Here is a 27,991-nt window from a genome sequence, read left to right on the forward strand (position 1 = left end):
TCTGTTCAGTGCTGAGTGCAGGGGCAGGTGGGTCTCCAGGACCCTGCTAGGATACTCTTAGAATGAGGAAGACTTGTTAGGGCTGACCAGGGGTCCAGTGGGAGCATTAGTGTGCTACCGAATGTTGAACAGGTTAGACCTGGGGATCAGGAGGGCTTGATTTGTAACGTCTGTCAATTTCCATTGTATGAGTAATTCCCATCATGACTGATATCAGCCTACCTATTATTTAACAACTGGAGGAGGAAATGGCGACCCACTCCAGTATTCTTGCCTGGGGAATCCCGTGGACAGAAGAGCCTGGTGGGCTACAGTCCATAGGGATCACAAAGAGTTGGACACGACTGAGTGACTGAACACACACACACACACACATTATTTAACAAGTGCTTAATATAATTCCTGAAAATGTAACAGTTGGCTCTTGGAAGCCTCTCGCATGAGCTTCCCAGATGGCTCAGTGGTAAAGAATTCACCTGCCAGTGCAGGAGACATGGGTTCAATCCTTGGGTCGGGAAGATCCCCTGGAGGAGGAAATGGCAACCCATTCCAGTATTCTTGCCTGGATAAGCCCATGGACAGAGGAGCCTGGCGGGCTCCAGTCCATGAGGTCACAAAGTATTGGACATGACTGAGTCTGCACACAGCGTCTAGCACACAGTGTAATCATATCAGAGGCACGTCAGTGAGAGGTTAGAGTCAAGGCTCGTTGAGTCAGGGATCAGAGTTCACATCCAGGATCCCTACCTCATCCCCACAGCTGAAGGTGCGGATGCTGTGAGCATAGAGCTGGTGGCATGGCGTGGGCTGGTGGTGCCCGTCCCCCAAGATGGGGCAGCGGGCCTTGCCTTCCTGCTGGATCAGATCCAGGGTGCCCTCCCTGCACCAGATGCCATGAGTCAGGAGCTGCCCAAAGCTGAAGGTGTCCTCCATCAGGCACAGCAGACCAGGTGAAGGGCCAGGAGGCTGGTGGTAGAGGTCAGAGGGTGGGGAGGAAGGGAATGCTGGACTGATTGCCTGCATCCTTCAGGGCGGGTACAGCCAGGGCTCTGCACCAAGCGCTGGATTTGGAGAGAGTGCTGGCTGAGGCGGGAACTCATGCAAGGGCTGCAGAGCAAGGGCTGCAGGTGGTGAAACAGAGACTTCGGGGTCCGGAGGCCAGTGTACAGGAGGTGATCCCCCCCCCATACTCTTCAGCTCCCTCACACCTCTTGTTCAGAGGCTGCTCCCATTTCTATTCTTCCCCTGAGATCCTTGACCTGTTCTGATAACACGGTGCTAAATACCCTGACCATGTGAACACCCTGCCCTGTTGTGACCTGTTTGTGGTCCCCTGATCTCCGCCTCAGGTGGCCAGCTACCTGGCCCAGGTTGCACTGGCAGGGGATGTGACCCCAGTCCTGGGACATCTGTCCAGTGGATCTGCGGCTCTCAGGACTCGTTTGGCCCTGACTCAGGGGCAGGCCCTGGAGGCAGACGAGCGAGCCACACATGCTCTGGGCGTGGCCAGGAGCCTGGGCCAGGTGAGATGGGAAAAGCAGGCTTCAAGGTCTGAGACCCCTGTGGAGTAGCATGAAACAGGGTTTAGGTGGGACTGGGCTACACTGGGCTGAGGCAGGGTCTCAGTTCTAAAGCCCCCCTCCCCTCTGGGAACTTCAAGGGGCAGTGTGTTAGGGACAGTAGTGTCCAGGTGGGTGGGCTTTCAGAGCCAGCCCTGCCCTAGGAGCTGCAGGTGGCCCAGTTGGGTGTGATGGAGTTGCAGGAGGGCACGGAGAGCCTTGTGGCCATGGTGCAGGATGCAGGAGAGCGGGCACAGCGGGCACGAGCTGAAGCCCGAGAGCTGCTAACACTGGTACAGAACAGCTGGAGACGACTGGAGGGTATGTGGCTGGGCCATGGTGGGTGGGTATGGGGGGTGGTCAGGGTCAGAGTTAGACGGATGGTGTAGGAGGGTCAGGGCTGGATCCAGGTTGGGTCCATATTCATATGGGGATCAGGCTGGGGTCAAAGTCCAGAACAGAGGGGTCAAATGTTGATAAGGGTTAGAGCTTATTTAGGGCTGGGGTCAGAGTCAGAATCTTGATGGAGATGAGGACCAGGGTCAGAGATTAGGGCCAGAGGTCAGAGCCTGGCTCAGATGACCTTAATCCCAAGGGTTGGAACGCCGCCTGGCTCAGAACGAGGAGGAACTGGGCAAGAAAGTGGCCACCCTGTGGGCCCTGGAGCAGCGGGCAGCAGAGCTACTGGGTCACATGCAGCTGTGGGCCAGGGCATACGCCACCTGCTGACTTCGGTCTGTGGATATCAGTGAGATGGACTCGGACTACCTGGGTGACTCCAAGTGACCCCACAGTGACCCAGGAATCTCCTGACCTTGAGAGCCCAGAGACAACCAGAGTGCCTGCTGATCCTGAGTGATCCATGTGACACCATGTTGTTTAGTGGTCCTCTGACCTTGACAAATAGGAGGGGTCACGTACAACTCCCTGAGGCCATCTAGTGCCTGCTGAGATCCTGATAGAGCCTTATCTCTGAGTGATCCATAATTCTGAGCGCCCTCTAGTATTCCTGGGCCCCTTAGATTGACCACATGACCCCTCTGGTGTCTGGTGACCCCACTCCAACTGGTGAACCTTGATGTTTCCCCTAAAGAACCCCAGCTTTTTTCCCTGGGCCCGCTGCTCCAGGGTACTCTCCACCTGACTCCAGACAGTGGGCGTGGATGTAGCAAGCTCAAAGTCACCCCAACAGGGCCCTACAGACCCCAGAGTCTGGTCCCCGCTGAGGTCCCAGGGGCCTGGGTGGGGCACGCGATCCCGAAGCCCGCATTCCAAGCCCGGATCTGGGCGCTCCCAGTGGGCCAAAAAGTCCGGAGTGGATGAATAGCCAGAAGATCTGGATTCACTCCCTACTGCTCTGGTCTGCTGTCGGTGCCCAGCTCCCTTTTTCATACCAGGAAACTGAGTTCTTCTCATGCCTACCTGTTGTAGTGACTGGGGGAGGCAGAGACCCTGGACGGGATGGCCTTTCTCCATCTCTCCCAAACCCCCATGTTGTCCTGTCCTTCCGGTCAGGCTGTCCTAAAGCTTCTCACAGTCCCTGAATAGAGGAGCTTGGCGCCCTGACTGCGCCTTTCCACCGCCCCACTGATGCTGGAGCCCTGGGACTGAAAAGCCTAATTGATGGAGAGTCCCACAGCACCGACGACACTGGGGACGAAGGCTTGTCTCCACAGGCCCCTTGAGGTCCCCAAGATCACACTCCTCTCCTTTGCTTATGCCACAACCCCTGTTTTGTGTGTCCCTGAACTACAGTGGCCTAGGACCCCAAACCCCAGTGTTCCCCTGGCTTTGTGCAGACCTGGGCCTGGGGGCACAATAAAGGTTTACAGGTGAGCCAGTCTGTGTCGATTTTCTAGAGTGAGAGTCGTTCCCAGAGAGGTAAGGCTTTTCTGTACGATGCTGCGCTCCTGCCCGACATCCGCTCCATGCTTTACTTCCTGCCATACTTCCCAACTTTGCTCAAAGTCGCTGGACTCGGAGCTAGTGGAGGGACCGCTGGACCGACAGAGGACCGAGCGAGCGAGCGAGCGGGGAATCAGCCAAGGACCCACACAGGCAGAGTCAACACGGGACCCCAGGGGAGGGGATAGGAGGGCACGGGCCCCAGACCACTCATCCCTCTTCATGCTCTTCCTCTTCTCTTCAGGATGGAGTGGGTCGCAGCAGGGGGACGAGGGAGGGACCTCCCGGGACAGCCTGGGCCCTGGCAGCTTCAGCTGGGCCTGCTGCTGAGCGGTGAGAGGGCCTGGTGAAGGCCTGGCGGGGATGGGATGTGATGGTGGGTCCTGGGGTAGCTGGGTCAGGGGCTGTGGTGGTGGGGGATAGTGTAGCAGAACCAGCTGACCCCCTGTTCCCAGTGCTGGTCACCGCCCTGGCCCAGGCCCCAGCCCCGGATGTGCCAAGCTGTTCTCGGGGAAGCTGCTACCCTGCCACAGGCGACCTGCTGGTGGGCCGCGCTGACAGACTGACTGCCTCGTCCACCTGCGGTTTGCACGGCCCCCAGCCCTACTGCATCGTCAGTCACCTGCAGGTGGGACTGGGGTGGAGGTGGGGGGCCGAGTCAGGATGGACTAGTAGCGGCTGAGACATTGACCCTGACCCTGATCCGACCCAGGATGAGAAGAAATGCTTTCTGTGTGACTCCCGGCGCCCCTTCTCTGCCAGAGACAATCCAAACAGCCATCGCATCCAGAATGTAGTTACCAGCTTTGCACCACAGCGCCGGGCAGCCTGGTGGCAGTCAGAGAATGGTGAGGCTGCAGGTGGGGTATGGGGGGAGCAGGGCTGCCCACCAAGTAGCCTCAAGGCCCTGACCTCTGACTCCTGCCCCAGGTGTCCCCGTGGTCACCATCCAGCTGGACTTGGAGGCTGAGTTCCATTTCACGCACCTCATTATGACCTTCAAGGTGCCTGCATGTCTGGGAGCCTGCTTGAAGCATCCTGCTTGGCTCCCCAGTGCCCATGAACAAAGTCCCAGATCTTCAGCCCAGCCTCTCTGTACTCATACGCTGTTCCCTGGCTGGATGGGAGGCCCTTTCACCTCCCACAGCTTCTGTTGCCTCCCACCTCCAGGCCTGTGTACACGCTGTCCCAATCCCAGGCTGGGTCAGGCGCTGTCTCCCTGGCGCCCCTGACTTCCCCACTCAGGGTGTCTTTCCTTCCCGATTCTTTCTTGGCTCCCTCTGGTCACCCCTACCTCTCCATGAGCTGCTTGAGAGCAGGCCCCAGCTGCACAGGGTTCTTGACAGGCCTGGGCTGGACTTGGGTCCTGGTGCCCGCTGATGAGCTGTGCTCCCCACCCAGACATTTCGCCCTGCTGCCATGCTGGTGGAGCGCTCAGCTGACTTCGGACGCACCTGGCACGTGTACCGCTATTTCTCCTATGACTGTGCGGCAGACTTCCCCGGAGTCCCGCTGGCCCCACCACGGCACTGGGACGATGTTGTCTGTGAGTCCCGCTACTCAGAGATTGAGCCATCTACTGAAGGCGAGGTGAGGGCTGGGCTCTGGGCTTGGGACAGAGAAGGGGCACGGTGAGCATGCCCTTGGACACGGGTCCAGTGTCTGCAATGCCTCCATGCCCTCCCAGGTCATCTATCGGGTCCTGGACCCTGCCATCCCCATTCCAGACCCCTACAGCCCACGGATCCAGAGTGAGTGCTCCCTTCTCTGAGCCTGGCACAGTCCCAGCGTCCGGCTGCTGACTATCTGGGGCCTCGGGAGCTATTTTGGGTGTTTCCTAGGGCAGGTGCCAAGTCCAGTTTAGCTCATACAGCTATAGACAGGAGGTCTCCCAAGGTGACCTTGGCAGCTTCAGCCCCCAGGTTGGGCGTGGGCCAGCAAGAGCCGGCTGGGCCTGTGGGTTCCCAATCTTCTTCCCTCTGCTTAGACCTGCTGAAGATCACCAACTTACGGGTAAACCTGACACGGCTACACACGCTTGGGGACAACCTGCTTGACCCCCGGCGGGAGATCCGTGAGAAGTACTATTACGCCCTCTACGAGCTGGTTGTGCGTGGCAACTGCTTCTGCTACGGACACGCCTCACAGTGTGCGCCCGCCCCGGGGGCACCAGCCCACGCTGAGGGCATGGTGAGGGCCTTTGGCTGGCTGGAGCTGGGCTGTGGGCAGGGGCGGGCCTGGCTAGGCCATGCTGACCATGCGCCTGCCCACCCTCCTAGGTTCATGGGGCCTGCGTCTGCAAACACAACACTCGGGGCCTTAACTGTGAGCAGTGTCAGAATTTCTATCACGACTTGCCCTGGCACCCGGCTGAGGACCGCCACAGTCATGCCTGCAAGAGTGAGTGAGACCCCAGCCCCCACTGCCCCAAAACTCTGTGGCCTGGCTGTGCCCTGAGTACAACCTAGAGCTGGTTGGTTAAGTCCGTAACACCTACATTGTGTCTGAAGAGTATCCGGAAGGAATTCCCTGGTGGCCCAGTGGTTAGGACTCAGCGCTTTCACTGCCAGGGCCTAGGTTCAATCCCTGGTCAGGGAACTAAGATCCTGCAAGCCATGTTCAGTTCAGTCGCTCAGTTGTGTCTGACTCTTTGCGACCCCATGAACTGCAGCACGCCAGGCTTCCCTGTCCATCACCAACTGCCGGAGTCTACCCAAACCCATGTCCATTGAGTCAGTGATGCCATCCAACCATCTCATCCTCTGTCGTCCCCTTCTCCTCCTGCCCTCAATCTTTCCCAGCATCAGGGTCTTTTCAAATGAGTCAGCTCTTCGCATGAGGTGGCCAAAGTATTGGAGTTTCAGCTTCAACATCAGTCCTTCCAATGAACACCCAGGATTGATCTCCTTTAGGATGGACTGGGTGGATCTCCTTGCAGTCCAAGGGACTCTCAAGAGTCTTCTCCAACACCACAGTTCAAAAGCATCAATTCTTCAGCGCTCAGCATTCTTTATAGTCCAACTCTCACATCCATACATGACTACAGGAAAAATAATAGCCTTGACTAGACGGACCTTTGTTGACAAAGTAATGTCTCTGCTTTTTAATATGCTGTCTAGGTTGGTCATAACTTTCCTTCCAAGGAGTATGCGTCTTTTAATTTCATGAGGCATGGCCAAAAAAAAAGATTTGTGAAGGGGGCTTCCTTGGTGGCTCAGATGGTTGAAGAAACTGCCTGCGATTCAGGAGACCTGGGTTTGACCCTGGGTCAGGAAGATCCCTTAGAGAAGGAAGAGAAGGAAATAGCAACCCACTCCTGTTATCTTTTTTTTTTTTTTTCACTCCTGTTATCTTACCTCGAGAATTCCATGGGCAGGGGAGCCTGGTGGACTACAGTCCATGGGGTCATAAAGAGTTGGAAATGACTGAGCGACTAACACTTTCACTTTTCATCCTGGTCTTGATGCCCCCAGGGACTCCTTCAACCCTTCGCAACAGTCTGCTCTGATGGGGGGCCCAGTAGAAAGCCAAACCCCCACCCACAAATTCTGGCCGGTGGCAGGGACCTAAGGTGGCACTGGGGGCCCCTAAATCCCTTCCTCTCAGGGCATGGTCCCTCCGGTGACCTTTGCCCTCTCTTCCCTCCCCTCTCCCAAGAGTGCGAGTGCCACGGGCACTCCCACAGCTGTCACTTCGACATGGCCATATACCTGGCATCCGGCAACGTGAGCGGAGGCGTGTGTGATGGGTGTCAGCACAACACAGCTGGGCGCCAGTGTGAGCTCTGCCGGCCCTTCTTCTACCGGGACCCGACCAAGGACCTGCGCGACCCTGCTGTGTGCCGCTGTAAGGCGGGAACTGAACCCTGGAGCAGGAAGCCTGTCCCCGGGTTAGGAGCGGAGGATGTGCTAGACTATGGCCAAGTTGCAGAGATTTGGGGTGGAGGGTCAGGTTGGGGGGTTGTGGAGCCAGACTGGGAATCTAGGGTGGGGCTTGAGACTTGATCGGTGCTGGGCTCATTGGCCTAGCGTAACCCTGCACTTCTTTGTGCCCCCAGCCTGTGACTGTGACCCTATGGGTTCCCAAGATGGAGGCCGCTGTGATCCCTACGATGACCCTGCACTGGGGCTGGTCTCAGGCCAGTGCCGCTGCAAAGAACACGTGGTGGGCTCTCGCTGCCAGCAGTGCCGCGACGGCTTCTTTGGGCTCAGCACCAGCAACCCCCTGGGCTGCCAGCGTATGTGCTTCCTGTCCTGACTCCAGTCCTCACCTTGACCCTGGATCTCTTACCCTTGACCCAGCCGGACACGAGCACTGCCCCAGCTCCCCACAGGGCTGATGGGTCTCCTTCCCTGCAGGATGTCAGTGTGACCCACGGGGCACGGTGCCTGGGGGCACCCCTTGTGACCGCAACAGTGGAGCCTGTTTCTGCAAGCGTCTAGTGACCGGCCAGGGCTGCAACCGCTGCCTGGTGCGACTGGAGGGGCCCGGAGTTCTGTGCTTCTCCTCAGAGCACAGGGCTAGGGGGTGGTGTCCATGCCCCCCTGGGTGGGTGCTGAGAGCTTAGGGCCTGAACCTGGGTGAGAGGCCAAGGGTGGGAGCCAGTGGTCTGGGGAGTGTACTTCCCCAAGGAGTGCAGAGGCTGAGAGTCATCACTGGATTCTCCGCTGGGCAGAGAGGGGAGTCTGTTTTGGGCCCTCAGCAACCTCTTGTCCTGCAGCCTGGCCACTGGGGCCTGAGCCATGATCTGCTCGGCTGCCGTCCGTGTGACTGCGACATCGGTGGTGCCTTGGATCCCCAGTGAGTGCTGTGTAAGGGGCGCTGGGTGGGTGGGGAAAGGGTCCTGGGCGGGATGGCGGATCCCTATGGAGTAGCCACGTGTTCCCCAGGTGCAACGAGGCCACGGGCCAGTGCCGCTGCCGCCAGCACATGGTGGGGCGACGTTGCGAGCAGGTGCAGCCTGGTTACTTCCGGCCCTTCCTTGACCACCTAACTTGGGAGGCTGAGGAAGCCCGGGGGCAGGTAGGGGGGGCACTGTTGGGGGGGCAGGGCATGGATGGTACTATGGATGGAGAGGCCGGGTTATGGGTGGTGCCTGGTGGAGGGAGGTTGTCTGCCTTGAGCAGGGCCTCCACTGGAGAGCTGGGGCCTGGGGACAGGCTGTGGCAGAAGAGCCCCCCCACCCCCAGCTGCATTGTCTCCCAGGTGCTCGATGTGGTGGAGCGTCTGGCAACCCCTGGGAGCACTCCATCTTGGACCGGCCCGGGCTTTGTTAGGCTGCGGGAAGGCCAGGTGCTGGAGTTTGTGGTGGCCTCTGTACCAAGAGCCATGGACTACGACGTGCTGCTGCGCTTGGAGCCCCAGGTCAGATCCTGCGACACCTAACCCAGAGCTCACCTCTGCATGTGGGAGCACCTCCTCCATCATCCCATGCCCCCCCAGGTGCCAGAGCAGTGGGCGGAGATGAAACTGACCGTGCAGCGTCCAGGTCCTGTGTCTGCCCGCAGCCCATGTGGGCACGTGCTGCCCCAAGACGACCACATCCCAGGGACCCTGCGGCCAGGCACCAGGTGAGGACACTCGTGGGAGCACCTACCACTGTTGGGGAGGCAGACTGTGAGTCAGCCCTCAGCTCCCTGCAGGGCACATGGAAGACCCACTGCTTATTCATCTGTTCCTTCAAGTGCCTGCTCCTTCTGGGTGCTGTTTACCGATGCTGCTGGGCATAGTGCGGGTCAGAGGAAGGAAGTAGAGAGAACCAGGCCTGCTCCTTCAGGGGTCCAAGTTCCAGAGGCCAAGGCATGAATTAAGGGGAGCCCATTCAGTGTCAGGATGGGGGGGTGCCTTTGGGGGCTCGGGAGGGTGTCAGAGTGCTCTGAGCAGGGATGTAACTGGCCTGATTAAGGTTTTTATTATATTGGGGGGTAGTATTTGTTTCATGGATCTTTTTTTAAATCACTTTCTTTTTAACTTTTTATCACATACAAATAAAAATACATAGAAGTAGAGAAAATAGCATAATGAGCTTGGCTGTAACCACTGTAGACATTTTGCCAATTTTACATTTAACAAAGACTCCTCTAGTTTCCCAGTGGAGGATAGACCTAAAGGACCCAGAAGGAAGCTGGGAGCTCTGCTGGAAGTTACTGAGTTAGCCATGTGACAGCAGGCTGGACACAGGTGTAGCAGTTGAGGCGGCAAGGAGCAGAAATTTCCATAGGGTTCTGGTGGCAGAGCTGACGGCTTAGACATGTAGGAAAGGGAGAAAATGTGGAAAGGTGACTCCAGAGTTTGGGGCTTGGGCATCTGGATGGCGTGGGCTCTTTTCAGAGATGGAGACCTAGTGGGGAGCAATTCTGAGATGCTGAGACATGAGGGGACAAGGCCAGGGGGTGGTTGGATTTATGTGTCTGGATTTATGTGTTGGATTTATGTGTCGAGGGCTCACGTTGGAGATGTAAAACTTGTCCGTAAAGAGGTGGTTCTCAATTAAATGACCAGAAAAAGGAAGGAGGAGCAGAACCAAGCTTTGGGGTACTCTAGTGGTAGAACTCAGTAGGGAGGGAGCAGCTGGGGGATGGGGAGAAGTCAGGAGTCTGGACAAGGTCCCAGAAACTGAGAAGAGTGTCTGAGGAAGGAAGACGTACTGTTCTCACTGCATGCTGCTGGACGCTGGAGCAGATAAGAATAGAGAAGTTGCTGCTGGGTTTGGCTACAAGGAGATCACCGGTGACCTTGGGACAGGCCGACTGCATGGCGTGTTGGGGCACAAGCTCCCCGGGAGTGGGAGGCTTAGAGAGTGGACGCAGTGACTACGGCTACATTTTAGGGCTGTGTTGAGCAGGAGAACAAAGACAGAGCAGCAGCTGAGGGAGACTTGAATCTTGAGTAAAGATTTTTTCAGCAAGGATCGAAGAAAAACCCTAGGGTGGGTTTGGAAGCTGCTGGGAATGACCTGGGGCAGGGGGAGGTGATGCAGTCTTGGTGACGAGGAGCCATGGTGGAAGGTTGGAGGTGGAGGTTGGAGGAAGCATGAAAAGGACATGGAGGGAAAACTGGAAAGTATGAAGGACTGATGCTGAAGTTGAAACTCCAATACTTTGGCCACCTGATGTGAAGAACTGACTCATTGGAAAAAACCCTGATTCTGGGAAAGATTGAAGGCAGGAGAAGAAGGGGACAACAGAGGATGAGATGGTTGGATGGCATCAACGACTCGATGGACATGAGTTTGAGCAAGCTCTGGGAGTTGGTGATGGACAGGGAAGCCTGGCGTGCTGCAGTCCTTGGGGTTGCAAAGAGTCGGGCACAACAGAGTGACTGAACTGAACTGAATATTTGTGCCAGGGAAATGCTGTGGGGTTGCAAGGCCATATGGAGTATTTTCAGCACAGGCGATGATCCCAGTGAAGGCATGTTTATGGGAATCTTCTGTACAGATTCTCCACCTAGCTGTCAGCTGTCTGTGGCCCAGCACAGTCTGTTTCTTGGCCAGTGGTTTGGTTGCTGAGTGTGGCGTGGGGAGGGCCAAGATGATGCATACGGGAACCTTGGGTGACCCCCATACCCGTCCTCCCCTACCCCAGGCACATGGTGTTTCCCAGACCTGTCTGCCTGGAGCCTGGCATCTCCTACAAGCTACATCTAAAGCTGGTGCGAACAGGAGGAAGTGCGCAGCCTGAGGCCCCCTATTCTGGACCCAGCCTACTCATTGACTCGGTGAACACCTCCCTCTTCCCACACCTACCAAGATTGCGGGGCCTGTGGGCTGGGTCCTGTAGTGGTGGCTGGCTGGATGGCGCTGGGGATGGAAGAGGCAGGTCTGAGGGGGCACCACGCTTAGTGTCCTGGTGGTTCCACGTGGTCCAGGCTCTGAACCTCACTCTTCCTTGCTCATCTCTCAAGCTGGTGCTGCTGCCCCGTGTCCTGGGGCTGGAGATGTTTAGCGGGGGTGACGCGGCCTCTCTGGAGCGCCGGGCCACCTTTGAACGCTACCGCTGCCATGAGGAGGGTCTGATGCCCAGCAAGCCCCTTCCCTCCGAGGCCTGTGGCCCCCTCCTCATCAGCCTGTCCACGCTGCTCTACAACGGAGCCCTGCGTGAGTGTGTGTGGTGTGGCTGGTGGGGCAGAGGTGTGGGGGCTCAGCCTGACCTGCCCTATTTCCTCTCCCCACAGCCTGTCAGTGTGACCCCCAGGGCTCCCTGAGCTCCGAGTGCAACCCCCATGGCGGTCAGTGCCGGTGCAAACCCGCAGTGGTTGGGCGCCGCTGTGACCTCTGTGCCCCTGGCTACTATGGCTTTGGCCCCACGGGTTGTCAAGGTATTCACCGGCCTCATCCCTCCTATTGTCTGCCCCCTGCCCCACTACTGTCTTCCCTCCTTTTTCTGGCACTACTTCTTCCTTCTTCTCATTCTGGCTTCTGACCCCACATCCTCAGCCCTGATCACTTGACCTTCTCTTCCATCCCCTGACCTTCCACTCTGACCTCACCCAGCTTCCCCTCAAAGCCCCTCCTGGCTCAGTCTCTGCCTTGCCCCCAGCCTGCCAGTGCAGCCCCGAGGGGGCGCTCAGCGGCCTGTGTGACACCACCAGTGGGCAGTGCCCCTGCCGAGCTGGTGCATTTGGGCTTCGCTGCGACCGCTGCCAACGGGGCCAGTGGGGGTTCCCAAGCTGCCGGGCCTGTGTCTGCCACGGGCACACAGAGGAGTGCGACCCCCACACTGGCGCTTGCCTGGGCTGCCGGGACCACACTGGGGGTGAGCACTGTGAAAGGTGAGCCTGGAGCAGCCGTGGATGAGTGGGTGGGTAGGCACGCCACTCAGGGAGGACGCAGCACTTCCCTCTTCTCCCTGCAGGTGCATTGCTGGCTTCCATGGGGACCCCCGGCTGCCCTATGGGGGCCAGTGCCGGCCCTGCCCCTGCCCCGAAGGCCCCGGGAGCCAGCGGCACTTCGCTACTTCCTGCCACAGGGATGGGTACTCGCAGCAGGTCGTGTGCCACTGCCGGGCAGGCTACACAGGTGAGTGGGGAGGTGCAGACGCGGGACCAGGGTGGAGCAGCTGGGCTGAGCACTCACGCCTTCCCCCCCGACCGTGGGCAGGGCTGCGATGCGAAGCTTGTGCCCCCGGGCACTTTGGGGACCCATCAAGGCCAGGCGGCAGGTGCCAACCATGTGAGTGCAGTGGGAACATTGACCCCACGGACCCAGATGCCTGTGACCCCCACTCGGGGCAATGCCTGCGCTGCTTACACCACACGGAGGGGCCGCGCTGTGCCAACTGCAAGCCTGGCTTCCATGGGCAGGCTGCCCGACAGAGCTGTCACCGTGAGTGTGGGGATGGGGGGGACTACTGGGCAGGGCTCCCCTTGACTGGTGCATGCCCCTTGACTGGTGTGCTCATCTCGGCTGGCACAGGCTGTACCTGCAACCTACTGGGCACAGATCCCCGGCAGTGCCCGTCCACTGACCGCTGCAACTGTGACCCAAGCAGTGGGCAGTGCCCATGCCTCCCCAATGTCCAGGGTCTGAGCTGTGACCGCTGTGCCCCCAACTTCTGGAACCTCACCAGTGGCCGTGGCTGCCAGCCCTGTGCCTGCCACCCAAGCCGAGCCAGAGGCCCCACCTGCAATGAGGTAGGGCACTTCCCGTGGATCCCTGGGTGGGTAGGGCCAGCTGCCTGCCTCCTGTCTCAAGGGCTCTGCCCCTGATTGACCTCTGCCTGTTCCCACTCTAGTTCACAGGACAGTGCCACTGCCGTGCTGGTTTCGGCGGGCGGACCTGTTCTGAGTGCCAGGAGCTCCACTGGGGAGACCCTGGGTTGCAGTGCCGCGGTGAGGGGGCTAGAGGGGCCAGAGTAGATGGGGGGGTGCTTCCCAGGATGTTCCACTGGCACCCTAACCCTGTGGTCTGTCCTTTGCCCTCAGCCTGTGACTGTGACCCTCGTGGGATAGATATACCTCAGTGTCACCGTTCCACGGGCCACTGCAGCTGCCGCCCTGGCGTGTCTGGCGTGCGCTGCGACCAGTGTGCCCGTGGCTTCTCAGGAGTCTTTCCTGCCTGCCACCCCTGCCATGCGTGCTTCGGGGACTGGGACCGCGTGGTGCAGGATCTGGTGGCCCGCACACGGCGCCTGGAGCAGTGGACGCAAGAGCTGCAGCAGACAGGGGTGCTGGGTGCCTTTGAGAGCAGCTTCCAGCACCTGCAGGAGAAGCTGGGCACTGTGCAGGGCATCGTGGGTGCCCGAAATGCCTCTGCCGCCTCCACCGCACAGCTCGTGGAGGCCACAGAGGAGCTGCGGTGCGGACGAGCCCGAGGATGAGTGGTGGGATGGGGCAGGGGCCCAATGTGCCAAGGCTGAAGTCTCTATCACTTCACACAGGCGCAAAATTGGGGAGGCCACGGAGCATCTGACCCGGCTGGAGGCTGAGCTTACAGACGTGCAGGATGACAATTTCAATGCCAACCACGCACTGAGCAGTCTAGAGCGAGACGGGCTTGCACTTAATCTCACTCTGCGGCAGCTTGACCAGCATCTGGACCTGCTCAAGCACTCAAACTTCCTGGGTGAGTTGGTGACCCCCGAGGCAGGTGGATCAGGGTGGATCTTCATCTGATTGCCCGCCTCTGCCCAACTCAGGTGCCTACGACAGCATCCGCCAGGCCCACAGCCTGTCTGCAGAGGCAGAACGCCATGCCAACATGTCGGCCCTGACAGTGCCCAGCCCTGTGAGCAACTCAGCAGACTCCCGGCACCGGACAGAGGCCCTGATGAGTGCCCAGAGGGAGGACTTCAACCGCAGGCACATGGCCAACCAGCGGGCCCTGGGCGAGCTCTCTGCCCATACCCACGCCCTGAGTCTGACAGGCATCAATGAGCTGGTAAGGCTCAGTGTTGGGTGGGACATGTGGGTGTGGCTGTTCCTTCCCCCAGCCCTGACTTGTTCTGTGCCTGGCAGGTGTGTGGGTCCCCAGGAGACGCGCCCTGTGCCACGAGTCCCTGCGGGGGTGCCGGCTGCCGGGATGAGGAGGGGCAGCCCCGCTGTGGGGGCCTCAGCTGCAGTGGGGCAGCAGCCATGGCGGACCTGGCGCTGGGTCGGGCCCGCCACACACAGGCAGAGCTGCAGCAGGCGTTGGCGGAAGGCGGTGGCATCCTCAGCCAGGTAGCTGAAACCCGTCGACAGGCAGGCGAGGCCCAGCAGCGGGCCCAGGCAGCCCTGGACAAGGCTAATGCGTCCAGGGGCCGGGTGGAGCAGGCCAACCAGGAACTGCGGCAACTTATCCAGAATGTGAAGGACTTCCTCAGCCGTGAGCCTCCCTGTGGCCCAGGCCACGTGGTGTTTCCCCTGTGTCTGTGTTCATACTTGAGTCAGGGCCCACACGGTACCTGTGTTTGTGACTACCAATGGGCAGGGACTCGGGATGTGTGGACCCCGAGCCTTGCCTTTATGTCATCCCAAAGTCCACGACCCCAAATCTGTGTCCCATGTAGAGTCCTGTCCTTGTGGTTACGTCCTTCTGCCTGCTAGCAAATCCATACCCCATGTGTGGTCTCGGAGTCCATACCCCCAGATCCTGTCCCTGTGCCCATGCTCTGACCTTAAGCCCTTGCCTGTGTCTCCATAGAGGAGGGGGCTGACCCTGATAGCATTGAGATGGTGGCCACCCGGGTGCTAGAACTCTCCATCCCAGCTTCGCCTGAGCAGATCCAGCAGTTGGCGGGTGAGATCGCAGAGCGGGTCCAGAGCCTGGCAGATGTGGACACGATCCTGGCGCGCACTGTGGGAGATGTGCGCCGGGCTGAGCAGCTCCTGAACGACGCGCGGCGGGCACGGTCTGATCCCCAACCTTGGACCCCCCCGCCCCCCGCCACCCCCTCCTTGACACCTGATCCTGATACTGGCAGGCTCTGACTCCCTCTCTTCCCCAGGAGCCGAGCTGAGGGTGAGAAACAGAAGGCAGAGACAGTCCAGGCGGCACTGGAGGAGGCCCAGCGGGCACAGGGTGCTGCTCAGGGTGCCATCCAGGGGGCAGTGGTTGACACACAGGACACAGAGCAGACCCTACACCAGGTGTGGCCTCCCTGGACACCAGTGGGGCCAGGTTAGGAGCACACCGCATAAACCCCTTTAATCCTGGGCCCACCCATGGCAGGTGCAGGAGAGGATGGCAGGTGCCGAGCAGGCACTGAGCTCCGCAGGTGAGCGGGCTCAGCAACTGGATGGTCTCCTGGAGGCTCTGAAACTGAAGCGAGCCGGGAATAGCCTGGCAGCCTCAAGTGCAGAAGAAACGGCTGGCAGTGCCCAGGATCGTGCCCGGGAAGCTGAACAGGTGGGTTGAGGCAGAGCCAGCTGGAAGGGCTGGAGACAGAGGCTGGGCCTCCACTGGGCCACCACCCAGCCCCCGGCCTCTACATCCACAGCTGCTGCAGGGCCCCCTGGGGGACCAGTACCAGACAGTGAGGGCCCTGGCTGAGCGCAAGGCCCAGGGTGTGCTGGAGGCGCAGGCGCGGGCAGAGCAACTGCGGGACGAGGCTCGGGGCTTGTTGCAGGCCGCTCAAGACAAGCTGCAGCGGCTACAAGGTGAGGATGGGGGTGGGGGGGCCCCAGAGACGTGGGACTCTGGGAGAAGGATGCTTCATCTGAGACTCGTCTCTGCCAGAGCTGGAAGGGACTTATGAGGAGAACGAGCGGGCGCTGGAGGGCAAAGCGGCTCAGCTGGACGGGCTGGAGGCCAGGATGCGCAGCGTGCTTCAGGCCATCAACTTGCAGGTCCAGATCTACAACACCTGCCAGTGACCCCTGCCCGAGGCGCCCCCCCCGACCCCTAGCCTCACCCCGCACGCATGATCGCCTGTGCATGAACAGTCCTCAGACTGGCAAGCCCCCCCCCCCCCCCCCAATAAACCAGTGTGAATCCCCGGGTGTGGTCTGGACTCTGATTTGGGGAGGACGCGGTCTCTGGGAGGAGTCTGTAGAAGCGGCCACCCGCCGGGCCCCAGAGAGGCCCAGGCACCGGAGCCCCGCCCCCTCCGCTCGGCCCACCCCCGGAGCTGCCCGGCGCCGCGTGCCCCCTCCCGCCGGATGTGCGTCACCGGCCCTGCGTGCAGCCACCCGCGGCCGTAACTGGAAATCGAAACAAAACAAGCAACTGAGGTGGTGGCGGCGGCGCCGGGACGGGGGAGGGGCGCGCCGGAACCGGAACCGACCTGACGCCGGAACCGGAACCGAGAGCGGGTTGCCAGGGCCCGAAGAGGGCTGGCGGCGGCGGCCTCGCTCGGTGAGTGGGGCTGGCCGCTGCTCGCCGGTCGTGCCGGGGCGGGGAGGCCGCGAGGCGGGCCTGGGGCGGCCTGTTCAAGGTCACGGGCCGTCCAGTCTCCACCCCTCGAGTCCGGCGGCCTGCCGGGCCCACTGCTGCATGCGGGGCCGTTACATTCAGCCTGTGGCCGGCCGGCCATCTCCGAGAGGGCTGGCGGCGAGTGAGGGCGGCTTCTTGGAGGAGGTGGTGGTGGGCACGGGGTTCGGAGGCTGGAACTGGGTCGCAGCCCGGCTGGGGCGCTGGTCTGTGGTCAGTAACCCGGCGCGGCCGGATTAGGCCACCTTGGGTCTCTAGGCAGCCTCTTTCCCTCCTCAACGTCCCAAGAGGATAGGGGAGGGACGCGACCTTCAGCTGGGGCCTGGGAGCAAAGAGGCGGAGGATGTCCATCCCTCGACTTTGGATCTGTCGTCATTGGAGATCCAGCCCACCAGTCCCACATCTGACCCGTAGAAGAATCTCTCCCCGCCCCCCGACATTACCCGCCCCCCCCCTCACACTGGGGAACACACAGACTGGTCACTATCTGTCCTGCCACTATCTCAGGCCGTGCTGGGGGCTGCCAGGTATCCTGAATACACGCCTCCTTCATCCCCACTCTCATCTTAGTTTTGAGAACTTTATTTTGGATGGAGAAATAGCCCAGAATTCCCTTGTGGGTCTGTAGGAAACTGGGTAGAAAGTCTCTGGCTCAGAGCTGATGAGGGGGCAGACCTGGGAAGGAAGGGGATAATGTCTGTTTCAGTCTCTACTTCAGGGTGCCTTGAGGTGGGGATATTGCTGAAAGGGAAGTGTGACATCTGAATACCCTTTTCACCTTAGCTTTTGCAAGATCCTCTCTGTATAGGACAGCAGCTGGAGAGAGGAATCTCTTCAGACGTAGGGAAAAAAGAAAAGAAAAACCAAGCAGTGCATAGAACTAGGTTCAGAGAAGGGTGGAAACTGTCACGTGGCAGGTGGGGCACCTTAACCTGGGCAGTGGTAGCACCTGGGCTGGGCCTGTTTTCAGCTACAGTGCTTGGTCCTCCTGCTGTTTAATTGTCTGTCTCCTCCTTTCCTGGCTTCCTCCTCCACCTCCTACTTCTCGGGTGGTGACTAAGCAGCCAGTGAGAGTGAAGGAAAAGTGAGCACCCTGCTTAGAGCTCCAGCCCTGTGGGCTGGAGCCATGGCTTGTCTCCAGATTGATGAAGGAGCCTGGTCCCGGGCCATAGCTGCCCTGACCTGGCTTCTCCTCAGTGAGGCTTCTCTCTTTGTGGGTCTGTGTGGCAGCATCTAGGAGGCTCAGCCAGAAATGGTTGCTCCTACGTGCATTATTTATTCCCCCTTAGGAATCGTCTGAGAGTAGCCAGGGCTGCCTCAGGTATTGGAAAGACACTGCTCTGTATGGTTAGAAGTGTCCTAGGTTGCCGAGCCCTGGGTGTAACCAGGGCGCAAACTCTGGTCCTTGGTAGTGATCGCTGGTCCCTTGCTCGTTAGGCTGTCTGTTCCTTGCTGGAGAATTTGTCCACAAAGAGTTGCCAAGATAGCTGGGCCAGGAAGAAAGCGCCGTAGCCCTGACCCAGACGCCGTTGCCGACCCCGGGGCACTCTGGCTGTCGACCAAGCGGCTCAAGATGTCTGGCGGGGCCAGCGCCACAGGCCCAAGGAGAGGGCCCTCAGGACTGGAGGAGGCCACCAGTAAGAAAAAGCAGAAGGATCGAGCAAACCAGGAGAGCAAGGACGGCGATCCTAGGAGAGGTGGGAGTGGCATTCCTGGGGCCCTTGTGGCCTTCTTCTCCCTTCCTATTGAGCATACACATGGGGGGTTGGGAGATGACTCTTTTTGTTCTTCCTTCCATCCTCGTCTGATGCTGAGAGATGGACCAGTGGCAGGCTGGGTACAGCATCAGATTTGAAGTTTGTAGTACTTGGCTGAAGTCCTCAACATGGTGTTTGGTGGGGTGTTCGAGTCTCAGAGGCTGCCTGTCCATCTTCATTTCCCTGTTTTTTCCTTTGTTGTCAGGGTCAGCATTCACTCCTCGGGAGGAGCAGACCAAAGAGGGTGAGTAAAGAATAGGCCTTTTGGATGCTAGAGTGCTTTGGTTGGTGTGAAAGGGGTGGTGGGCACCGTGGGGGTATAGCTCTTGTCTAGAGCAGTTCCATTGGGGCTGGGTGTCTGGTACCTGCTGATCCTCACCAGAAACTCACGGAGACCCTCACAATCTTTTGGTCACTCCCTGTATAGACTTAGGGCTCGATTGGAGGCAGAGTGCTGATGAGGTGATTGTCAAGCTGCGCGTGGGAACAGGTCCCGTGCGGCTGGAGGAAGTTGACGCTGCTTTCACAGACACGGACTGTGTGCTGCGGCTCCCAGGTAACGTCCCTCTGCTCCAAGGCCAGCAGTGTATGTGAGCCCCTTGATATCCCCTGCCCCAGCTGACTCCTCCCACTCTGTTGCCAGATGGTCGGCAGTGGGGTGGTGTGTTCTACGCCGAGATAGAGAGTTCTTGCACCAAAGTGCAGGCTCGCAAAGGTGGCCTCCTGCAGCTGTCACTGCCCAAGAAGGTGCCTCTGCTTACATGGCCCTCTCTGCTGGTAAGTTCCAGAGCAGTGGGAGGGGAGAGGCAGGGATCCCCAGTGTAGTTGACAGAGCCTGACTGCTATATCTCTGGCAGAAGAAACCTCTAGGGACCCAGGAGTTGGTGCCAGGGCTGCGGTGCCAGGAGAATGGGCAGGAGCCATCTCCCGTTGCCCTGGAGCCAGGCCCTGAGCCCCGGCGGGCTAAGCAGGAGGCTCGCAACCAGAAGCGGGCCCAGGGCCGTGGTGAGGTAGGCGCTGGGGCTGGTCCTGGGGCTCAGGCAGGGCCCAGCGCCAAGAGGGCCGTGCATCTCCGCAGAGGGCCAGAGGGGGAAGGGGCCAGAGATGGCCCTGGGCCTCGGGGTGATGCCCCCCCATTCCTGGCTGAGCCGGCCACCCAGGTGAGAGTGGGGTGCCTGCTTGGGGGTTGGGAGGTGAGGGGGAAGGGTGTGGACTCCAGTGGAGAGGGAGGCGCCCACTAGACCCAAGGCTGATCCTGCTCATGATCTCACCACAAATAGGCTGAGGCTGAGGAACAGCTCCGTGTACCACCATTGACGCCCCAGACCTGCCTCCTGGGCTCAGAGGAGAATCTAGCACTTTTGACAGGAAAGACGGCAGCAGCCCCCAGGAGCGACCCAGTGTCCCCTACCACGGCCCGGAGCAGAGACCCTGAGAAGGACGATCGTTCCAAGGAGGAGATGGCAGTGGCCGCAGATGCTGCGGCCTTGGCGGATGGTAAAGGGGCTGGGGTTGGGCAGGCCGAGCTCGAGCTGCAAGGTGGGTGGGTGAGTGGGTGGGGAGGGAGTAGAATAGGAACAGGCTGGAACCTGTCCTGGGTGGCACTGAGCTGTGGTCTCAATGTAGAGCCCGAGTCCATGGTGAACCTGGCGTTTGTCAAGAATGACTCGTATGAGAAGGGGCCGGATTCAGTGGTGGTGCACGTGTACGTGAAGGAAATCCGCAGGGACACCTCTCGAGTGCTCTTCCGCGAGCAGGACTTCACGCTTATCTTCCAGACCAGGTGGGTGGGTGGGCAGACCGGGGCAGACAGTGTGCTTCAGGCAGGGCAGTGCGTCTCATGCTCTTTCTCCTGCCCTGCCCTCTGTCCTGCCCCTGCAGGGACGGAAATTTCCTGAGACTGCACCCGGGCTGCGGGCCCCACACCATCTTCCGTTGGCAGGTGAAGCTCAGGTGGGTGGTACCTGTCCTGCCGCTCTGCACTCCATGTCCCTGGACCGTCTGGCCCCACAGCCCCTCCACCAGAGTCCCTGAGTGCAGCCTTCCTCTGCAGGAACCTGATCGAGCCTGAGCAGTGCACCTTCTGCTTCACGGCCTCTCGCATCGACATCTGCCTCCGCAAGCGGCAGAGCCAGCGCTGGGGGGGCCTGGAGGCCCCGGCTGCACGAGGTCTGCCCACGAGCTCCCTTCATTGCCCGGTCCTTGGGACCCAGACCCCCAACCCCTGCCACATGCTGCTAACCACCAGCCCCCCCCATTCCCCCTTTTTAAGGTGCAGTGGGTGGTGCAAAGGTCGCCGTGCCGACAGGTCCATCCCCCCTGGATTCAGCCCCACCGGGAGGTACACCCCATCCCTTGACGGGCCAGGAGGAAGCCCGGGCCGTGGAGAAGGAGAAACCCAAGGCTCGATCTGAGGACAAAGGCCTCGATGGGGTGGCCGCCCGCACCCCCATGGAGCATGTAGCCCCAAAGTCAGAGCCACACCTGGCGTCGGTGAGAATCTCGGGGTGCAGAGGGCCAGGGCTGAAGGCTGGAGAGCTCAGGGCTGCTCTCTCATGCTTCTCTTGCTCCCACAGCCCAAGCCCACATGTATGGTGCCTCCAATGCCCCACAGCCCGGTGAGTGGAGACAGCGTGGAGGAAGAGGAGGAGGAAGAGAAGAAGGTGTGTCTGCCAGGCTTCACCGGCCTCGTCAACCTAGGCAACACCTGCTTCATGAACAGCGTCATTCAGTCTCTGTCCAACACGCGGGAGCTGCGGGACTTCTTCCATGGTGAGAGCAGCACCTGGAGCCCGGGGATGGGGGACAACCTGCCCCCACTCACACCTCTGCTGGGCTGCTGTCCCTAGACCGCTCCTTCGAGGCCGAGATCAACTACAACAACCCGCTGGGGACTGGTGGGCGTCTGGCCATCGGCTTTGCTGTGCTGCTCCGGGCGCTGTGGAAGGGCACCCACCATGCCTTCCAGCCCTCCAAGTTGAAGGTGATCTGTGGCCACTCCTCCCCTTGGCTGGAGAGGGTGCGGAGGGCCAGCCAGCCAGGAGCACGGTGGGTGCTGGGGCTCCAGGCTCACACCTTGCTCCTGTGTCCAGGCCATCGTGGCGAGCAAGGCCAGCCAGTTCACAGGCTATGCCCAGCACGATGCCCAGGAGTTCATGGCTTTCCTGCTGGATGGGCTGCACGAGGACTTGAACCGCATTCAGAATAAGCCCTACACGGAGACGGTGGACTCAGATGGGCGGCCTGATGAGGTCAGAGTTGGGGGCGGAGGCGCACCTGTGTCCCGCCCATCCCAGCCCCCGGGTCTCCTTGGCCCTCACCACTCTGCTTCTCAGGTGGTGGCTGAGGAAGCCTGGCAGCGGCACAAGATGAGGAATGACTCTTTCATCGTGGACCTGTTTCAGGGCCAGTACAAGTCGAAGCTGGTGTGCCCCGTGTGTGCAAAGGTGTGACGGGCTCCCTAGAAAGACAGGCACCCCCTAGCTTGTCCTGGGTAGCCTAATCAGAATGGGTTCAGAGGCACAGGTACCTTTAGGTGCTGCAGGGCACGATTTGGGCAAAGAAGCTCGGGGGGCCTGAGGCCCTGTGTGGACTGCAGAGGTCAGGCTGCGAGGGCTTCCTGACTGAGGGGAAAGCGCTCTTTGGGTGACCTGAGATGGAGTGGGGTATGGGAAAAATTGGAAAGGCACATGGGGTGTGAGTGAGGGCCCGGTGGAGCAGGCCTCCAGTGTCAGAAACAGGGATCCTTCTCTCCTGACGGTTCTCCTGGTCCATCCAGCATTCTCAGCCTGAGGCTGGGCAGTGAGGCCCGAGAGCCGTCCCCGGGCCTGGGTCGGGCGCTCTGGGCACCAGCAGCCTGCCCCCTACCCTCTGCGTGGCCACCCAGTGGCACCTGTGCATTTTCAGGTCTCCATCACTTTTGACCCGTTCTTGTACCTGCCGGTGCCCTTGCCCCAGAAGCAAAAGGTTCTCCCTGTCTTCTATTTCGCCCGGGAGCCCCACAGCAAGCCCATCAAGGTGAGAACTTGGCTCGTACTTCCCGGCTACGGCCGAGACCCTGGCCTCTCTCCCCCACGGACTCTCTCCTCTGGTCACCACAGTTTCTGGTGAGCGTCAGCAAGGAGAACTCCAGTGCGAGCGAAGTGTTGGACTCCCTGTCTCAGAGTGTCCACGTGAAGCCCGAGAACCTGCGTCTGGCTGAGGTGTGTCTGTCCTTCCCTGCCCCTTACACACAGGGACGTGTGTCTGTGTTTGCAACACGCAGATATGTGTGTGCAGTTGTTAGCATCTGTATGTGTCCGTGCAGACGTGCATGTGACTGCACAGACAGGCGTGGTGCTTTGGGATGAGGCGTGGTTGAAATCAGGCACTTGGGTGATGCACCTGAGGTGCCCTCAGTTCCACGCCATCATCTGAATATATTCCCCCTCTTGGTGTTGGCCCCTAGCTGCTCTTCTTCAGATAAGGAGCTTGGGCCACAGGACTAGCCATCCACCAGCTCTGGTTCTTCTCTATTGTGCTTCTCCCTTCTGTTTTCCCCGATCTGTGTGCTGCTGCCTGGCAGTGTCCTGTTCCTCAGTGGGGTAGAGGTAGGGGCATGCCTCTTGGAAGGTGGCCCCTCCAGAGTAAGCTCATGGCAGTCTCCACAGGGCCCACTGGGTGACAGCAGGGTTGAGGCCCTTGGTGTGGAGAGCTGGTACGGTTCACACCTGTCCCAATCCTGATCTTTCATCCTCTCTATGGACCAGGCTCCTTACTCCACTGGACACTGAGGCTGCTGCCAGTGGAGGCACATATTTCTTACCCCAGACCCGTCCCTGCTGACCCAAGATCAAGGCCAGATCTTGTTGTGGTTTGGAGCAGGGCTAGGGGAAGTGCCTGTCCTCACATTGGATCTGTGTGTTCTCTGTCCCCAGGTGATTAAGAACCGCTTCCACCGCGTATTCCTGCCCTCCCACTCACTGGACACCGTGTCCCCGTCCGACACGCTCCTCTGCTTCGAGTTGCTGTCCCCAGAGTTGGCCAAAGAGCGGGTGGTGGTGCTAGAGGTACAACAGGTGAGTAGGGGCCACCCCGGTGACCCAGGGTCCTGGTGGGGGCGGGGATGGCCTTCCTGCCCCGCCTGCCCTCACTGAGCCAGGCCACCCACCCTAGCGCCCCCAGGTGCCCAGCATCCCCATCTCCAAGTGTGCAGCCTGCCAGCGGAAGCAGCAGTCAGAGGATGAGAAGCTGAAGCGCTGTACCCGGTGCTACCGCGTGGGCTACTGCAACCAGTGAGGACTCCCATGTTGCCCCGTCCCTGTTCCTGCTTCCACCTGCCACCCTCCCTCTTTTCCACATAAAGGCCTGGGGGTCTTAAGTCCTCTACCTGCCCCCATCTGCCACCACTCTCCCAGACCCCTGGGGAAGCTGGGCTGGCCATGGTGCAGAGGTGGGGCTGAAGCCCCCTTCTTCCCTCCACTTTCCTTCCAGGCTCTGTCAGAAAACCCACTGGCCTGACCACAAGGGCCTCTGCCGCCCCGAGAACATCGGCTACCCCTTCCTGGTCAGTGTCCCTGCCTCACGCCTCACTTACGCCCGTCTCGCTCAGCTCCTAGAGGGCTATGCCCGGTAAGTGCCCAGGGGCTGGGATAAGGTGGGGTGGAAGGCAGAGGCGCCGGCTGTGCTGGTCTGGATTCTTACTGGCTTTTGCGGCCCGTCGCTAGGTACTCTGTGAGTGTGTTCCAGCCGCCCTTCCAGCCCGGCCGCATGGCCTTGGAGTCCCAGGGCCCTGGCTGTACCACGCTACTCTCCACTAGCTCCCTGGAGGCCGGGGACGGTGACAGGGACCCCATTCAGCCACCAGAGCTCCAGTTGGTGACGCCTGTGGCTGAGGGGGACACTGGGGCCTCCCGGGCATGGGCATCCCCTGATCGGGGCCCTGTGCCTAGCACCAGCGGCATTTCTTCTGAGATGGTGGCCAGTGGGCCCATTGAAGTTGGCGCCTTGACTGTTGGTGAGAGGATGTCCCGGCCTGAAGGTAAAAGTCTGCTGAAAGGTTCTGGAGTAGGGAAGGTGGGGGAGAGCTGGGTCAGGCCCTGGTAGACAGGAGAGCTCCGATTATCATGTGCTTTCTCAGCTGCCGTGCCCGGGTACCAACACCCAAGTGAAGCCCTGAGTGCCCACACTCCCCAGTTCTTCATCTACAGAATTGACGCGTCCAACCGAGAGCAGCGGCTAGAAGACAAAGGTGTCTGAGGCTGTCAGGCGAGGGAGCCCTGGCATGGGTTGGGCCGGCAGCTCTCCACAGCGGCGTGACTCCCTCCCTGCCTGTTTCCAGGAGATGTTCCGTTGGAGCTGGGGGACGACTGCAGCCTGGCCCTGGTCTGGCGCAACAACGAGCGCCTGCAGGAGTTCGTGTTGGTGGCCTCCAAGGAGCTGGAGTGCGCCGAGGACCCTGGCTCTGCGGGTGAGGCTGCCCGCGCCGGCCACTTCACTCTGGACCAGTGCCTCAACCTCTTCACACGGCCGGAGGTGTTGGCACCTGAGGAGGCTTGGTGAGAGCAGAGTAGCCAGCAGGTACGGGGGCGGGGGTGCTGGGCGCTCTGCTGCCCTTGACAGTGCCCCATCTCCTTGCAGGTACTGCCCCCAGTGCAAACAGCACCGCGAGGCCTCCAAGCAGTTGCTGCTGTGGCGCCTGCCCAACGTGCTCATTGTGCAGCTCAAGCGCTTCTCCTTTCGCAGCTTCATCTGGCGTGACAAGATCAACGATCTGGTGGAGTTCCCCGTCCGGTGAGCAGCGCCTTGGTGCCCGCAGTCAGGGCTTATGGTGGTGGTGGCAGGGAGGGGCCCCTGCTGACCAGCTGACTGCTCTCCGGCCGGCCCTGCAGGAACCTGGACCTGGGCAAGTTCTGTATCGGTCAGAAAGAGGAGCAGCTGCCCAGCTACGACCTGTACGCTGTCATCAACCACTACGGGGGCATGATCGGCGGCCACTACACCGCCTGCGCGCGCCTGCCCAACGATCGCAGCAGCCAGCGCAGCGACGTGGGTGAGGGCACACGTGCCAACCGGCCGGACGGGAGGGGCGGTGGCGCAGGCCCTGTTCACAGTCTGCCCGCCTCGCCGTAGGCTGGCGCCTGTTCGACGACAGCACGGTGACAACAGTAGACGAGAGCCAGGTGGTGACGCGTTACGCCTACGTCCTCTTCTACCGCCGGCGGAACTCTCCTGTGGAGAGGCCCCCCCGGGCAGGTCACTCTGAGCACCACCCTGACCTGGGCCCTGCAGCTGAGTCAGCTGCCAGCCAGGTGAGGCATGGGGAGCTTCTCAGGCTAGGGGGGCCCAACTCTCAGATTTGGGGGGGTGTGGAGCACAGCTTCCTCTCCAGCCCCTGAAGCCTTGGGCTTTTTAAGCCACAGATGGGATTCCTTTACATTGCAGCCTTAGCCAGAGCCATTACAAGTTGTAGGGACACTTATAGAGGTACATACACACCAACACGTGGCCACTGGCGTGTGCATCAAATATACACCAGGAGCTGCTACAAACTTCACCGGGCTGTGAACGGACTGTACCTGACTCTCCCAGCTTTCCCTCTGCTGCTCCCCACACGCTGGCCCATAGACCCTCCCTTATGACTGTCCCTGAGTTCTGACGTGCACTCCGGCCAGGGCTGCACCAGCAGGCTATAGCTTTGTGTGGCCGTCCCCCTCTCTGTGGTGGGCATCTGTTCCCACTGGGCCTTCAGGATCTTCTGTCTCTCTTGCTGACGTGGGTCCCAGGCTTGGTTGGTGGGCACAGCCCCAATTCTTCCCTGGACTAGTCTCCTCCTGGCGCTCCTCTCCCTGAGCCCTCTATGTGCAGACTCTGAGACCGTGATCAGGATCTGCATGTGGGTGGGAGGGAGCCAGGAGATGACTCTGGGGTTGGCAGTTATGTCCTCCGTGAGCCAGTCTTCTCTGTGGAGAGCCTGGGCTAAAAAACTGACTGGCTAACCCCCAACCCTAACTGCACCCCAGTGGGAAAGCTGCATGTCCACTGGGGAGTGTCCTGAGGCCACAGTGCTGTCAGAGTTCACCTCTCATGGTGCTCTCAGTCTCAACAACCCGGCAAGTGACCCACTTGGCTCCTGCCTGCCCTCTCTGCCGCCTGACCTGGGATGTAGGGGGTTAGCGCCAGCTACCTCGGGTGGGACTATTATGGCCAGGGGTCTTAGGGACACTGGGTCTCCCTCCCCCCTTCTCCCTGCCCTGGGCGCTGATGGCCGTTTCCGCACACCATAGGCTTCCCGGATTTGGCAGGAGCTGGAGGCCGAGGAGGAGCCGGTACCCGAGGGGCCTGCGCCTCTGGGTCCCTGGGGGCCCCAAGACTGGGTGGGCCCCCCGCCATGTGGCCCTACCACACCAGACGAGGGCTGTCTCCGATACTTTGTTCTGGGCACCATGGCAGCTTTGGTGGCCCTTGTGCTCAACGTGTTCTATCCTCTGGTATCCCAGAGCCCCTGGAGATGAGCTCACCAGCAGACAGCTGCAGTGAGCTGGTCCACCTGCCTTCCCCTCCAGGCCATGCCTGTCTCTGTGGTGGGGACTGACTTGGGGCTCAGTGGGTGCCTCTGAGGGGACAGGGTGGGGACTGTGGCTCTTGCAGGGGCAGAGCATCCGTGGGTGGGTATCCCATCCAGCTGTCTGTCCGTTTGTCCTGCTGCTCCTACCTTTGACCTGGGGCATAGCCCTACCCAAGCAACTTCTTGTATTTAAAGTGTTAATAAAGCGAGACTGTTCAGGCCCAATCTCGTCTCTCTGTCTCAATGCCGCTGCTGTCTGCGCCTGCCTTGGGGCCCTCCCCTGGGTGCCAGGGCTCCAAGCCAGCACCCCTGGGATGCCAGGCGGCATACTGGGCAGCCCCCAACCCCTGTCCTCATATTCTGTTGCAGGGACTAGGCCCTGGCCAGGCCCCCGAGGTGGCCCCCACGCGGACAGCCCCTGAACGCTTCGCCCCCCCTGTGGACCGCCCAGCCCCCACCTACAGCAACATGGAGGAGGTCGATTAGCAGGTCCCTGGTTGGTGGGGGGACTGGGTTTGTGGGATCCCCCACAGAGGGCCAGCGCTTTGCCGCTTCTCCTCTAACCTAGAGGACACTGGCTTCGTCAATGGGGAGTTGGGGGGGATGATTTGAGGGTGGAAGCCTCACAGGTTGTGACCTCTCGTCAACTTGACCCCCCCTACCCCAACCAGTGGGCCTTGGCTTCTCCAGCCACCCCCAGTGCTGCGTGATTTGATTCTCAGTTGTACCTTCGGTTCTTTCTGACTCGCATTATAAATGTTATAATTTTATTCTAAAAACTGTAATTTTTTTTTTTGCATTTTGGAAGTGATTGCTGCTGTTTAAATATATTTTAAAAATAAATGACAAATAAGCAGACTTAGTCACTGTGATA

General features: G+C 60.1%; 3 protein-coding genes across 48 annotated transcripts in view; all 3 read left to right on the forward strand.

Moving 5' to 3' along the window:
• LOC145520021 (laminin subunit beta-2-like) overlaps positions 1–3,395 on the forward strand; it is a 15,984-nt gene extending 12,589 nt beyond the window's left edge. Inside the window, exons 30-34 of the mRNA XM_081525438.1 lie at positions 761–950; positions 1,031–1,172; positions 1,350–1,523; positions 1,724–1,880; positions 2,155–3,395. Of these exons, the coding sequence (XP_081381564.1) occupies positions 761–950; positions 1,031–1,172; positions 1,350–1,523; positions 1,724–1,880; positions 2,155–2,288 (797 nt within the window). The 3' untranslated portion in view covers positions 2,289–3,395. The remainder of the gene's footprint in view (positions 1–760; positions 951–1,030; positions 1,173–1,349; positions 1,524–1,723; positions 1,881–2,154) is intronic.
• On the forward strand, positions 3,393–16,381 carry LOC145520020 (laminin subunit beta-2). Of its 2 annotated transcripts, none has more exons than XM_081525436.1 (33): positions 3,393–3,617; positions 3,709–3,797; positions 3,920–4,092; positions 4,177–4,312; positions 4,395–4,468; positions 4,866–5,054; positions 5,152–5,215; positions 5,452–5,654; positions 5,744–5,864; positions 7,122–7,310; positions 7,522–7,701; positions 7,823–7,935; positions 8,185–8,264; positions 8,354–8,486; positions 8,670–8,828; positions 8,907–9,034; positions 11,051–11,183; positions 11,370–11,562; positions 11,640–11,783; positions 12,005–12,236; positions 12,320–12,483; positions 12,565–12,789; positions 12,880–13,097; positions 13,199–13,295; positions 13,389–13,761; positions 13,844–14,028; positions 14,102–14,343; positions 14,421–14,769; positions 15,088–15,295; positions 15,392–15,533; positions 15,616–15,792; positions 15,884–16,043; positions 16,123–16,381. In XM_081525436.1, exons 2-33 carry the CDS (start codon positions 3,710–3,712, stop codon positions 16,257–16,259), a joined length of 5,409 nt encoding a protein of 1,802 aa, XP_081381562.1. In that variant the 5' UTR covers positions 3,393–3,617; position 3,709; the 3' UTR covers positions 16,260–16,381. The 2 variants fall into 2 exon arrangements, with proteins under 2 accessions (XP_081381562.1, XP_081381563.1); XM_081525437.1 differs by having other exon boundaries at positions 3,548–3,617; positions 5,744–5,901; positions 7,071–7,310.
• A 308-nt stretch (positions 16,382–16,689) lies between these two features.
• Positions 16,690–27,973, forward strand: USP19 (ubiquitin specific peptidase 19). Of its 45 annotated transcripts, none has more exons than XR_014064143.1 (27): positions 16,690–16,939; positions 18,253–18,512; positions 18,778–18,816; positions 19,000–19,128; positions 19,216–19,349; positions 19,433–19,732; positions 19,853–20,069; positions 20,199–20,355; positions 20,454–20,525; positions 20,626–20,741; positions 20,851–21,065; positions 21,149–21,344; positions 21,422–21,555; positions 21,665–21,823; positions 21,908–22,018; positions 22,479–22,589; positions 22,673–22,774; positions 23,489–23,629; positions 23,727–23,845; positions 24,045–24,182; positions 24,278–24,591; positions 24,691–24,801; positions 24,892–25,108; positions 25,191–25,343; positions 25,442–25,598; positions 25,683–25,861; positions 27,487–27,973. XR_014064143.1 is itself a non-coding variant. In XM_081525466.1 (27 exons), the coding sequence occupies exons 2-27, from the start codon at positions 18,389–18,391 to the stop codon at positions 27,601–27,603; spliced, it is 3,975 nt and encodes a 1,324-aa protein (XP_081381592.1). In that variant the 5' UTR covers positions 16,690–16,939; positions 18,253–18,388; the 3' UTR covers positions 27,604–27,973. The 45 variants fall into 45 exon arrangements, 25 of the variants coding, with proteins under 25 accessions (XP_081381592.1, XP_081381594.1, XP_081381589.1 ...); XR_014064145.1 differs by having other exon boundaries at positions 16,690–16,740; positions 19,430–19,732; positions 20,845–21,065; ... (1 more) ...; positions 25,296–25,343; positions 25,442–25,602; XR_014064133.1 differs by having other exon boundaries at positions 16,690–16,740; positions 19,430–19,732; positions 20,845–21,065.
• Positions 27,974–27,991: the final 18 nt, after the last annotated feature.

This window comes from Giraffa tippelskirchi, chromosome 9, assembly GCF_054371585.1.
Source record: "Giraffa tippelskirchi isolate mGirTip1 chromosome 9, T2T-mGirTip1v1.2.pri, whole genome shotgun sequence".
NCBI lineage: Eukaryota > Metazoa > Chordata > Mammalia > Artiodactyla > Giraffidae > Giraffa > Giraffa tippelskirchi.

What these genes read in the sequence shown, in the direction of transcription:
- LOC145520020 (XM_081525436.1), top strand. Translation starts at nt 3,710, where the DNA reads ATGGAGTGGGTCGCAGCAGGGGGACGAGGGAGGGACCTCCCGGGACAG. An exon ending in AGCCATCTACTGAAGGCGAG is followed by an intron (nt 5,055 to 5,151) that starts GTGAGGGCTGGG and finishes ATGCCCTCCCAG; the next exon opens with GTCATCTATCGGGTCCTGGA. An exon ending in TGACAGGCATCAATGAGCTG is followed by an intron (nt 14,344 to 14,420) that starts GTAAGGCTCAGT and finishes TGTGCCTGGCAG; the next exon opens with GTGTGTGGGTCCCCAGGAGA.
- USP19 (XM_081525453.1), top strand. Translation starts at nt 18,389, where the DNA reads ATGTCTGGCGGGGCCAGCGCCACAGGCCCAAGGAGAGGGCCCTCAGGA. An exon ending in ACGCTTATCTTCCAGACCAG is followed by an intron (nt 20,356 to 20,453) that starts GTGGGTGGGTGG and finishes CTGCCCCTGCAG; the next exon opens with GGACGGAAATTTCCTGAGAC. An exon ending in CAGAGCCACACCTGGCGTCG is followed by an intron (nt 21,066 to 21,148) that starts GTGAGAATCTCG and finishes TTGCTCCCACAG; the next exon opens with CCCAAGCCCACATGTATGGT.